Source organism: Odocoileus virginianus, chromosome 4 (genome assembly GCF_023699985.2).
Source record: "Odocoileus virginianus isolate 20LAN1187 ecotype Illinois chromosome 4, Ovbor_1.2, whole genome shotgun sequence".
NCBI lineage: Eukaryota > Metazoa > Chordata > Mammalia > Artiodactyla > Cervidae > Odocoileus > Odocoileus virginianus.
This window is the reverse complement of record NC_069677.1, coordinates 46,247,746-46,261,178: the sequence shown is the minus strand read 5'-3', so window position 1 is coordinate 46,261,178 and position 13,433 is coordinate 46,247,746. Positions and strand designations below refer to the sequence as shown.

At 38.5% G+C, this 13,433-nt stretch overlaps 1 protein-coding gene across 19 annotated transcripts in view; it reads right to left on the bottom strand.

Moving 5' to 3' along the window:
- Positions 1-1,382: 1,382 nt before the first annotated feature.
- Positions 1,383-13,433, bottom strand: part of B3GALNT1 (beta-1,3-N-acetylgalactosaminyltransferase 1 (Globoside blood group)) — a 29,868-nt gene continuing 17,817 nt past the window's right edge. For 4 of the 19 annotated variants that reach the window (XM_070466482.1, XM_070466483.1, XM_070466481.1 and 1 more), the window contains exons 3-6: positions 10,720-10,784; positions 7,676-7,771; positions 6,799-6,819; positions 1,383-3,987 (exon numbers count right to left, since the gene is read on the bottom strand). In XM_070466482.1, coding sequence (XP_070322583.1) covers positions 2,919-3,914 — 996 coding nt within the window. In that variant the 5' untranslated portion in view covers positions 3,915-3,987; positions 6,799-6,819; positions 7,676-7,771; positions 10,720-10,784 and the 3' untranslated portion in view covers positions 1,383-2,918. Of the gene's footprint in view, positions 4,023-6,798; positions 6,820-7,302; positions 7,426-7,675; positions 7,772-10,719; positions 10,785-13,433 lie in introns of all 19 variants that reach the window. The other 15 variants (XM_070466491.1, XM_070466486.1, XM_070466485.1 and 12 more) reach the window with 15 other exon arrangements.

Genomic DNA, 13,433 nt, shown 5'->3' with positions numbered 1-13,433 from the left:
AGTCAGAAATACTGTTATAAATAGCTCAACTCTGGCTGCTCTTCATCTGGCGAGTTGATTGGAACATGACAATGCCAAGATCACTTAAGCAAGAGCTGGGGGAGATTAAGGAGGGAGAAAGGGCAGCCCTCTCAGGGAAGGGCTCACTGTCTCTAAGTGAGCCGGAAAACCTCTGGTCCCCCGGCACTGGCCTCAGAGACCAGACCCCCGAGCCCCTTCTCCTTTTCACACACGAGGTGTGGCAGACTCTGCTGTGCTTAGTCGCTCAGTCATGACTCTGTGACCCCATGGACTGTAGCCCACCAGGCTCCTTTGTCCATGGGATTCTCCAGGCAAGAATCCTGGAGTGGGTTGCCATGCCCTCCTCCGAGGGATTTCCCCAACCCAGGTCTCCTGCATTGTAGGCAGATTCTTCATCATCTGAGCCACCAGGGAAGCAGATTATTGGACCCAACTATTCCCTTCCCCATCCTGTAAAAGAACAAAATACTCCTGGCTGCCAAAACATGACTTGGACTATTTCCAGTGAGACCAAATCCCCCCATCCCCAGTCACCAGTGACACTGGCCTTGGCATATTTGCTTTGGTCAGTGGATATAGATGCCAGTGTTCCCACCAGCTCTTTCCCCTTTCCTTGATACGGATGACAAGGTCCAGACAAGGGCTGTCCTTCAACCAGACCCTGAGTGAGAAGACACATACAGTAACCAGGATGGCATGCCAAAGTAACCAGAGGCGTGCGGTATGGGTGAAAAGAACACACGGTTGTTAACAACTTCTGGGATCTGTTCTTGCAGCATAATCTGGCAGAAGTTAACATGCTTGGGTCCCAGACTCAATGCTTATGGGGCAAATAAATGAGTGAGACAGAGAGTATGTAAGACCACGGGGATGGCAGGGCTGTGGATGGTAGAAGAGAAGCAGCCTGAGGTTAGGCTCCTGTATTGAACTTTGTTATCAGTTAAAATAAAAAGTGCTGATGTGGTTAAACATCAGAGGCCAAGATTTTAATAATACAGCTGATTAATACTACTTGGAAACAAATATGAAGTTAAAAAAATAAATAAAATGACCTGACCTCTTAATGTTTTTCATAATCATTTAATTCCTTAGAGATCTCTTAAGCACCAATCTGTAGTTGAAAAAATCTTCTAAAACTTAGCAATTATTCACATTTTACTTCTTTTTTTAGTCTTAAAAGTGAAGGGACACTATCTTTTATTTCACAAGTTCTCTTTAAAACTTCTTTGAGTTAGCTTCCCAAACATGAATATAAACAACACAAATTCAATCAAATCTAATCCTACTACAAAAAAACCACCACCTGTGTCTTAGAGAAAGTGACTCCCAGATGGGTGGGAATTAGTAAGGGCATGGATTGATTCCACAGAATATTTAATTTATTTTATGATTTTATTGTGACTGGATCAGGTCTGAGATGAGGGAAATGGAAACAGCCTTGTTATAAGGAATCACACGTTACAACACTTCTAATTCAAACTAAGCTTTTTTACAGGAAAATTACAAATGTATGAGTGTTCTAAGAGCTGACTATATACTTTCAAGTTTATATTTTCTCCCAACAGATTTGATCTTTTGCCGTCATGTAATCCAGAGAAAAAGAGTCACTTTTCCCATATCAGGCATAATGGGAAAGCGCACAGCCCCAAGAATACGGGGGCAAGGAGCGCTCTTCTTGGACCAACTAGTAGGTCAAAGGTGACCTACGTCACCACGCCTATGCAATAATGTGTTTCTCTACGACATGGAAATCAGACTTGATTTTAGACCACAGTAGGGCTTTCCTCTGGATGTGAAACTAGTGACAACAGCAACAGTGTTTTTTCTTTATTCTGTTTTATTCTCAAACTGATTGTTAATGAAAAAAACATGGAACAGTTAACGGCAACTCAATTAGCCTTCTCTTTCCAACTCAAGCACTGAAATACGATACTCCTTTTCATGATATTCTGGCCATCACGTTCGTTCGTTCTTTTTTGGCTTCAGAGTCCTTTCTGAAAGGAAACATGATACCTGGCATTCTATATTACTCCAAATTTCCAGGCAGAAAAATGAGACAAATGAAGTGGCATCTAAAAATACCAGGGATTATGTTTTTAAAAACAAGACAATAATTTTTATATTCTTGCTTTAATTCTTCTCTACATTACCATGATGAAGTATTTATCAAAGTCCAAGAGGTTACTGATATACAATAATGACAACACATTAACGGAGCTATTCACCATAAATTCATCACTGAAGTAACTGGAAAAAAAGTTTATTCTGTTTATGCAGTATTGAAACCAAAACATTCAAACATCCATAAAGTGTAAAACTCTAAGTATTATTAAATAATAATTAATAACTCTTTAATACTGCAGCATCTTGAAATATCTTCCAAATGACCAAAAACAGATTAAACTTTGTTCAGAAATAACTTCAGTTTCTTTTACACAGAACTGTATATTTAAAAAAAACTAGTAATCCATGAAGAGATACACAAAACCCTGAACTGACTAGATGCCGCATGAATAATACTGCACACTGTTTTGTTGTTATGGATAAATGAGCTTATAATTCAATGAAACCCATTTAAGAAGCTCTAGTCTATAGAATGACATGTTCAAACTGTTTGGCCCTATTAGTTTTATTAAAAAAAAAACTTCCCATTCCTTTATAAGATTTTAATTCCTCTGAATATCACTTTTAAAAGGCTTGACTTGATTGTTGTCATAATAAACCACAGGCCAAGTGCAACCCTAGAGTCTCCAGTCTATAGGCTCTACACGAGTTTCAGCTTTGTGTAAGCCACACAGTGACCATCTCATGGGTTTTTCATTGGCGATTTCATAGTCTAACGTTAACACTTTCTACAAAGTATCCCTCCCTTCTCTAGGCTTGGGTAGAATGTCAAATTAATAGTGACACGTGGTGTTCCTTAGCATAACCTGCCAAAATGTGATGATTTCCTTGGAAGAAAAGCCATGGGCTGCAATCACACGTCTGAGCTGACAGACATCCAAGTGGATCCTATATAAAAAGAAAAGGTTGGTGTCTTCTGGAATATGAATGTCCACTTTTAATAAATTCAAACAGATCCCAACATAAACATCTTCAAACTTGATGGGTTTTACGTGACTCATCATTTCATAGATTCTCGGCACCAAATCTCTGGACATTATATAACCCAACCCACTGCAGTAAGGCGGGAACACCTTGAAGGGATATTCCTGGTATGAAATATGGGTTTTTTGGTAAAATCCTCTATAGGAATAATTATCAATTAGAGGATAACCTGTGAAAAACTTCTCTGAGTGGTTTAAATTTAAAAGATACTTCACTAAATTGCCAGTATTGACGAAAACATCAGTGTCTGTCTTCATGATATACCTGGCGTTGGGGCAAAACTCAGTTACCCACCTAAATGCCATTATGGTTTTCAAGGTCAGATTATTGTATGTGTCTAAAAAATCCTGTCGTATTATGTCCCCATAAAGGAGGTGTTCATCCTCTAAGGATAAAGCTAACCCTTTGTCTTCCTTTTCAGCCTGTTGGCCTAATAAGAAAAACGTAAGAACTTCATAGCCCCACCAAGACTTCTTTTCACCCCAGGTAACCCTAATGGCCTGCCTGGCTTTCACGTCTGAGGGGTGTGAGGTCACCAGGATGACGAGAAATGGGTTCTGATGAGAGCAATTTGAATGCTCTCGCAGCGTGAAGCGGAAGTCTTGTCTGTAAATGGGCTCATACTCGTAGAAGTACATCCAGTTCACACGTTCTATCACATTGTAGTGCGGCAGACTGAGGTACCACATCACCAGGAAACTCAGCAGCGACAGCAGGAGGAGGCTCCATTTCAGGGATCTGAGCGACATCCTAGCCGGAAGAGTGGTCAGGAGTGCCGGGGCCATTCACAGAAGCTCAGAAGCATGCAAGCCTCGGGTTCTGGAAGATTTATCAAAGATCTGCTCAGTATGCCATCACCTGAAACACATTTTCAAATGACACCCGATCATCTCCTTAAAAGAAAAAGAATTGGGAAAACAAATGCATCGAAGCAAAACCAAATACCCTGACCTGAGTCTACTTAACTTCATTTAACTATTAGCAAATGGAAACCCACAACCAAAAGTATATTTCAGCATTTTATATCAAGACCAATGTTAAAAACATATTCTTAATTATTTGGGGAAAATTAATACTTCCTGCTTGACATAAATAACTGTTGAAATAATTCTTCTTTTTTATAACAGTAGAGAAGCGATTTGTTTTATTTTTACTGTAGATTTATTTTGTAACTCCCCTCCTCCATTACTCATCTCTTTCTGTCCCTCTGGATATCCAGGATAAAATCATTACTGCAAAGGAATATTATCAGCAACAAAACCATTAATGTGAAGAGATATTATCAGTGACATGTCCAAGGGTCTTTCAGACAGACCAAAGGTCTTTCTTAGCTGTGGGATCTGACATGATTCTAGCAAATCTAGAGTAAGAAAAGGGCTACAATTATTCTTGGTGACTTGCTTGATATGGGATGAGATAAAGTGTAGATACTTCCCCTGAAAGGTGAGTCTTCTAAACATAAACAGAATAACCATCTCTGGGGTTTTTAAATGCACAAGGCTATGAAATAGCTTTTTCTTGCCTCATATTTCTTGCCTTTTTCTTGCCACCCCTGCCCCCTTTCTAACTCACTTGATCTAACTCAATGATCAGTCTGGACAGCAAGTGCTTAAATTAAAGGTCTGTCTGTAGTATGAGTTTTCATGCGTTTCCCATTCTAATCTGTTCAGAAATCCTGCATAGGATACGATGGAATCTCCTAGAACTCTTAAACACAGAAATTCCATCTGAGACAAGAAAATGGAGTTAGGAGACATGGGGCATTCACATCTCAAGCTCAGCTCTGTTTTGGATCTCAAGCATGAGGTTGGTTTACAATTCGGGACCCCAGAGGGCTTTCCTAGTGCCAAGATCATGGGCCTCAGTCCAAAGGCATTCATGCACTGTTATTAGACCTTCTAAATCCGCAGACTGCCCCAGGCACTAAGGAGGCCAAAGGAAGAAGGAATGGGAGGAGAACAGATTCCAAGACAACACATAAACATGCCACAATGATGGAGTACAAACTGTTTAGGCAAGTGCCAAGGGACTTCAGGGTAAGACAGATCACCTAACACAAAGGGCAGGCTGAGGAAGCTTCTTGATGATGACCTTTCACCTACAATTATCTGGGGGAAGGGCTCCTGGGAACCCAGAATTTGCCATGGAGGACATACATTAATGTGATTACTTAGAAAGACTGGTTTACCAAGGGTTCTACCCTTGGGTTTATCTTAGGTCTTTGGACACACAGTTCTTCTGTCTCTCGAAAGTGAAAGTGCAAGTCGCTCAGTTGTGTCCAACTCTTTGCAACTCCACGGACTATACAGTCCATGGAATTCTCCAGGCCAGAATACTGGAGTGGGTAGTCTTTTCCTTCACCAGGGAATCTTCCCAACCCAGGGATTGAACCCAGGTCTCAAGCATTGCAGGTGGATTCTTTACCAGCTGAGCCACAAGGGAAGCCCAAGAATACTGGAGCGGGTAGCCTATCCCTTTTCCAGAGGATCTTCCCAACCCAGGAATCCAATCGGGGTCTCCTGCATTGCAGGTGGATTCTTTATCAACTGAGCTATCAGGGAAGCCCCTCTTTAGTCTCTTAATATATATAAAAATGACAGGATCTCAAGACTCCTTCTCCTTTCCATCTGGCCATATCTTAGCTGCCCTGACTACTTCTGGCCACAATAATCTTTCCTATCTCTAATGTTTTTTATATTTTAAGTCACATAGTACAGTGGAATGCTTCAGCAAACTCTCTAGTTTGGTTTCATGTTTGTTTATGTGCCCTGCCTTTCCACTTATATCCTATGGCCTTATTGGCAAAGGATGTTCTTCTTTTCACAAGCGTCAAAATAGTTGCTTAAAACTCAACATGAAAAAAACCGAAGATCATGGCATCTGGTCCCATCACTTCACAGTAAATAGAAGGGGAAAAAGCAGAAGCAGTGACAGATTTTATTTTCTTGGGTTCCAAAATCACTGCGGATGGTGACTGAAGCCATGAAATTAAAAAACACTTGCTCATTGGAGGGAAAACTGTAACAAACCTAGACACCATATTAAAAAGTAGAGACACCACTTTGCCAACAAAGGTCTGTATAGTCCAAGCTATGGTTTTTCCAGTGGTCATGTATGGTTATGAGAGTTGGCCCATAAAAAAGGCTGAGTGCTGAAGAATTGATGCTTTGGAATTGTGGGGGCTGGAGAAGACTCTTCAGAGTTCCCTGGACTGCAAGGACATCAGGCCAGTCAATCTCAAAGGAAATCAACCCTGAATATTCATTGGAAGGACTGATGCTGAAGCTGAAACTCCAATACTTTGGCTACCTGATGCTAAGAGCTGACTCACTGGAAAAGACCCTGATGCTGAGAAAGTTTGAAGGTGAAAGGAAAAGAGGGTGGCAGAGGATAGGATGGTTCGACAGCATCACCAACTCAATGGACATGAGTTTGAGCAAACTCTGGAAGATAATGAAGGAAGAGAGAGGAGCCTGGTATGCCACAGTCCATAAGCAAAGAGTCAGACATGACTTAACAATTGAACAACAACAAAGTACAAGACAGAGACAGACCTACAGAAGAAGTGCAATGAACATGATGTTTGATACGACATTTCTATTTGTATAAGGATAAAATATAGGTCTGCCCATCCTACCCCATCCTTCCTTCTCCCCATTAATATCTTACCCAGCCAGTTCCCAGAGAAACCTGAAACAGAACAGACCTTGAATGAGAATTATGGAAGAAATTAATATCTTCTTGCTCTATCCCCTCACCTGCCCACTAGACACAGCATAACCCTAGGGGGCAAGCACCATCTAATCTCAGCCACTGATGCCTGTACATTAATTACAACCATTATCAAATGTCAGTTTTACATCTCATTCTAATGAATCAACAAATTATAACAAATTACGGACAAATAGAAGGATCCTGAGTAATGCACACACAGAAATGGAGGCCCAGAGACTCTTCAATAATGCAAAGAATTCAAAACAGCAAATATTACTATAAAAGTTATCCTATATGCATTCTACAAGCCATAGTTCACAAATGTGAAATTGTGTCTGTGTTATTACATCTATTGCTTATGGGGCTATGAACAAAAGAGCAGAAAAAAGAAAAGGAATGGTCTATTTCAAAAGTTGGGGGAAGGTCTTTCAGGCCTGGCTGGAACAGACTTCAGGTTACCCACAACACAGGTGGCTCCAAAGGTGAAGACTAGAGTCCAAATCCAACTCTGTTCTTTACCAACCAGGGCAAGCTCGGGGCATGTTATTTCTCTCTGGAAGCCTCAGTTTCTTCATCTCTGCACTGAAGATGTCAATATGGTGTGAATTAGTGACAGTGTGTGCAAAGCATCTGGCCAGTGTCAGGTATACAACAAACAGAAGCTGTCATCACGAGCCATATTCCACCCTTGGCATCTGTTTCTTCCTGTTTATATTCATTAAACTGATTTTTATTGTTGAAAGGGACTGTCCTAAAGAAATTATCTTGATGAATTGTTCTTAACTTGAAGAAATGTATGTTTCAAAGCCATAAACAGATTTCTATTTCTTACTTTCTTTCCTGGTTTTTCTCTTCTGAGTGAAAGACCTTCAATTTCACCAACTGAGCATTTGATAGCAAGTAGCAGTCAAAATAATGCTTGCAATTTCTGTAAGATATACAAGAAGCTTAACAAGCATTTACTTATGGGTCAGGGGATCAGAGGTCAGAGAAGGAAAGGGAATCTTGTTCCCTATTCCAATTTCTTTCTAAAGTGAAACATGTGCTGAAAAAATAGTTAAAGAAAACCCCACCAGTTCACAGAATTCATAAAGTTCATAGATTTATCATGAAGGGCACTTGGTATTCAAGATGCAAACCCTCTAGGTCCTCACGTTAGCTGGTGTCTTATGTCTTCTTACCACAGCTCCACTTCCCTTGATAAAGAACTCAGGGTCATTAAAAGAAGTGAAACACAGAACTTCTAAGAGACATTTTGCTTGTATCCTCTCTTTAATTCTATTTCACGCACGTACATACAAGGTAACCCAGACATGAGACTGTCAACTTCTTCCCAATCCACTCTTTCCCCCTCTGAGCCTCCGATTCTGCTCACAAATACCCAAGACACATCAGTAAACTGAAAACCATAGAGCACATCTCACTTTTTGCCACGATTCAGGATGTTCAATGTACCTTGATTTTTATCAGTCAAGTTTAAAAGGCAGAACAGAATGTGAAAAACAGGAAGGTAGTGATATATATACACATATATCATATATATATATATCACTCCTTATACCAAAAACACTCCAAACAGGTTAAAGATTCTAAATGGGAGAAAAATAAACTGGTAAGAGCATTAAAAGAAAATATGAGAGAACATTCTAATAATTTTGAAGTGGGGAAGAACTTTCAGTTATCCCATGTAAGGAAACAACCCAGAACTCATAAAGGAAATTTTGATCAAATAAAAATTTCAAAAAATTCTTGAACAAGATTGAAAACCAAAAAATCAAAAAACAGTAACATAATAAAAAGCACAAAGTTGAAAGTTAAAAAAAAAACACCCCAGGATATTTATAATAAAGAACTTATAAGCCAAATAAGAAAAAGGTCCACACAGCTTAATAAGCAATGGAGAAACGCAAAAAGAGAATAAATGACCAAAAGGAAAATTTTACAAAAAATTGATAAAACAAGAAAAGATACTCAAACTCACTCAGTAAGATACTCAAATGATAGTAAGCAGGGATATTGATAAAAATCTCAAACTGGAAACTTAAAGGGAAAAAATGACAATACTCAATTTGCGTGAGGACAAGGGGCATTCTTGGACACTTTCTGGAGAGAAAAATTAGATAATGTATAAAAAATGTGAATGTGCACGCTCTTTAACTAATATCACTGCAAGCAATTTATCTTAAAGACATTTTCAGGCAACTGTGCATACTTTATAGAATAAAAATAATTTTAAAGCCTCACAATAGGGAACTGATTAAATAAAATTATGACACATCCATACAATAGTATGTGCATGCTATGTTGCTTCAATTGTGTCCAACTCTTTGCGACCATATGGACTGTAGCCTGCCAGGCTCCTCTGTCCATGAGATTCTCCAGGTAAGAATACTGGATGGGTTGCCATGTGCCCCTCCAGGAGATCTTCTCGACCCTGTACATTTATTCAATGTTATATACAATGATGTTCATTTAAATTCCCTTGATAATTACTAAGTGAGAAATGCAGTAGCGAAACTGCATATATAGTAAGATTCCTTTTGAAAAAGGAAAAGACAAGTCTCTATAAACCCATATAGCTATACACGCAGAGGAAGATGTGTTCTAGAAGGATGTGTTCCAATATGTCAACAGTTTCAATTCTGTGGGATTTCTGGAAAGATTTCTTTCTTTCCTCTTCTTTTCTTATCATTTGAATTTTCCACACCATTTGTGCATTGTCTTTGCAAATAGATAAAAACAAAGTAAAACAATTGGACTTCATGCTTTCATGTCTCAAATTTGTACTGAATGGTAGTAACTGAAGTTGGCAGTTAGGGCTCCTAATTTCATCTTATCCCAGCTGCTCTTCTCCCAAGGAGTGAGCAAGTACAATTCATGGTATTTCTAGTAGGTATTCTCTTTTATCTTAGTAAATATGATCTCAATACAGTAAGTGATGCTTTTTAAAATCCATTTAAAACACAGTAATTCTAATATAACTCTAATAGGATATATATTGGGCTTCCCTGGTAACTCAGATGGTAAAGAATTCGCCTGCAATGCAGGAGACTTGGGTTTGATCCCTGAGTGGGAAGATTCCCTGGAGAAGTATTACTCCAGTATTCTTGCCTGGAGAATTCCATGGACAGAGGAGCCTGGTGGGCTACAGTCCATGAGGTCTCAAAGAATCAGACACAACTGAGCGACTAACACTTTCATTTTCAGAAGGTATATTAGGTAATAATAATAGCATTATATATACACACAAAACAGTTTATAAAGAGTTTCAACAAATATTATTAGTTACCCCCAATAACCCTATACTGTGGGCCAACTGGTTTTATTGTACATAATTTACAGGTGAATGTTAGAGAGTTCAGGTGAAATGAAGATGAAATAACAATATTCTGAAACAGATCAGGACTGCACACACTCTAGCTAAAAGAAGTATCAAGGGAATGTATTTTAGTATGAAGAAAAATGATCTCAGGAGGAAGGAAAGGAATGCAAGAAACAAAGGTAAATAAAGAGATTATTGAAAGATAAAGAAAACTAACAAATACACAGAGTAAAGGAGAGCACAAAAAGTACTTTTTGGTGTGGTTAAAAAGTTAATCCAAAATACTATAGAAAAATGACATGGTTGCATAAAGAGAGTTTCACTTAATGCATATTAACCTTCAGAGTGACCATTGAAAGAACAGATACAGAACATATACATTTCCACGCAGATTAAGAAATAAAAGAAACAAAGCAAGCTAATAGTTCAACAGAGGACAGGAGAAGAGGAAAAAAAAAAAGCAGAGAAAATGCACGGCAAATGGAAAAGCACAAGAGAAGATGGCAAAACTAAATTCAATTGTATCATCAGAGTAAATATAAATGTAAACTCACCTACTGAAAAACAGACTCTCAGACTGGCTTAAAATCCTGCTGTATACTGCTTATAAGACACATGCCTAAAACAAAACAACACAAAAATTTAAAGCAGTGCTAAGGGGAAGGTTCATAGCATTACAGGCTTACCTCAAGAAACAAGAAAAAAGTCAAATTAAATAACCTAACTCTACACCTAAAGCAACTAGAGAAGGAAGAAATGAAGAACCCCAGGGTTAGTAGAAGGAAAGAAATCTTAAAAATTAGGGCAGAAATAAATGCAGAGGAAATTTTTAAAAAATCAGGAAAATGCCCATCAGAAATCTGCTGTGGTTATTTATTAACACCATGTATTTTAAATAAGCAGCATTTTAAAGGGACAAGGCAGGCTTCCCTGGTGGCTTAGTCGTAAAGAATCTGCCTGCCAATGCAGGGGACATGGGTTCCACCCCTGGTCCAGGAAGACCCCACAAGCCACAGAGTAACTAAGCCCGTGAGCCACTACTGAGTCTGCGCGCCAAAACCATGAGGCCACAGCTCCGGAGCCCAGGCGCTGCAGCTACCGAAGCCCTGAAGCCGAGAGCCTGCGCTTTACAACAGGAGAGGCCCCGCGATGAGAAGCCTGCCCGCTGCAGCTGGAGAGAAGCCCACTCACCACAACCAGAGAAAAGCCACAGCAACAAAGCACAGCCAGAAGTAAACTTAAAAATAAGCACTGATTAATTAACAAAGAGACAAGAGTTTGTTGCTAAAGGAGCCATCCAAAAAGATAATTTAACAATCATGAAGCTACCTAAAGATAGAATCATAGGCTCAAAATATACAAAGTAAATCCTGAAAAGTGTGAGTACAAATGGAAAAATCTATAATCCTAATAGATTTTTAACAAATCTCTCTAAATGGCTAATAGATCAAGCAGACAAAAAATAGGGATATGAGTGTTTCAAATAACATTATTAATATTACTAATAGTCTTGATTTAGGACTTTTCATTCAATTATAAAGAACAGGAATATTCTTTTCAAGACCACATGAAAACATTAATTAAAAAACTGATCATATTAGGTTATACAAGCTGTCTCTAAACTTCGAAATTCAATTTAACACAGGCCCCAGTCTGATCACAGTACTATTTTCATATATATATTGAAATATATATATAATACATATTATAATATATACAATATATAATAGAATGTACTATATATACAATATATATTGTGTATATATATATATAATATTATTTCATATATATTGTTTAACTACAAAAACATTAACTTGAAAAACACTAACAAAAAAAGAAACCTGTCTGGAAGCTCAAAACTCTCACAAACCCAACTTTTGTTTAATCCATAAACTTAAACAGAACACCTGGAGAAGGCAATGGCACCCCACTCTAGCACTCTCGCCTGGAAAATCCTATGGATGGAGGAGCCTGGTAGGGCTGCAGTCCATGGGGTAGCTAAGAGTTGGACACGACTGAGCGACTTCACTTTCACTTTTCACTTTCAAGCACTGCAGAAGGAAATGGCAACCCACTCCAGTGTTCTTGCCTGAAGAATGCCAGGGACGGGGGAGCCTGGTGGGCTGCCATCTAGGGGGTTGCACAGAGTCAGACACGACTGAAGCAACTTACCGGCAGCAGCAAACAGAACACCATAGTGGTAACTACAAAATACCTGCAACTGAATGCCAGCGATTTCAATTTCAAGGAGGCAGCTATAACATCAACCCTTTCTTTAAAACTATTGGGGAGAAGACAAGTAAATTTTGATTGTTGTTGTTTTGGTTTCAAAGAGTGATCGATGGTTCAGGAGAGGCAGATAGCTCCAAGTGAAAAGGAAAAGCTCTTCTTTATAGAAAAATGACAATTATGAATGTAGGTAGAATGACAGAATAAGAAATTATGTTGCAATATTTCATGAAATTACTGATTAAGGCAATGATTATCAGTGTTTTAATCATCAAACAAAAGATTGATGAAGAATTAGACATTGTATGGTACCAAAGTAATACAATAAAGATTACTTCTTACTTGTAAGGACTGAAAAAAGATAAAATTCACAATGGAGGAATCAAACTGCTATCACTCTCATTCAATCATCAATCTCAGCACTATAAATAGTGAAACACATATCATGTGTTTCCCAGTGAGATACAATGAAGTGTACATCCTAGCCAAAATGGTTAACAGGAATCTAATCACATTTTATATGAAATACAGAGGACAGAAGAAAAAGCTAGGAACTCCACAAGGAAACATTCAAACAAACCCAGGAGGTGGGGTATTCTGTGATAACTAGCATGGTGTCTGCAGCTAGTCAATCCCATAAAACAAAGAATGACTCGAGAAAAGAAGATTAACAGAATGTACACAACTGCAATGTACAATACCAGACTGGATCTTGGAGAAACTGAAGATGATCAAGATATTAGGTGATGCAAAAAGGATTGCAGATTTTGTTAGGTGTGATAATGTTAATGGAGAATCCACACAATGGAATACTATTCAGCTATAAAAAGAAAGTACTGACACAGGCTATATTACATTTTATTTAAAAATTCAGAACACAGAGATGGCTTCACTGGGGAATTCTACCAAACATATAAAGAAGAACTTAAGTCATCATATCACCCTGATACCAAAACCAGATAATACCAAAAAAGAAAATTACAGGCTGATATCTTGAATGAATACAGATGTAAAATTTCTCAACAAAAATTAGCAAATC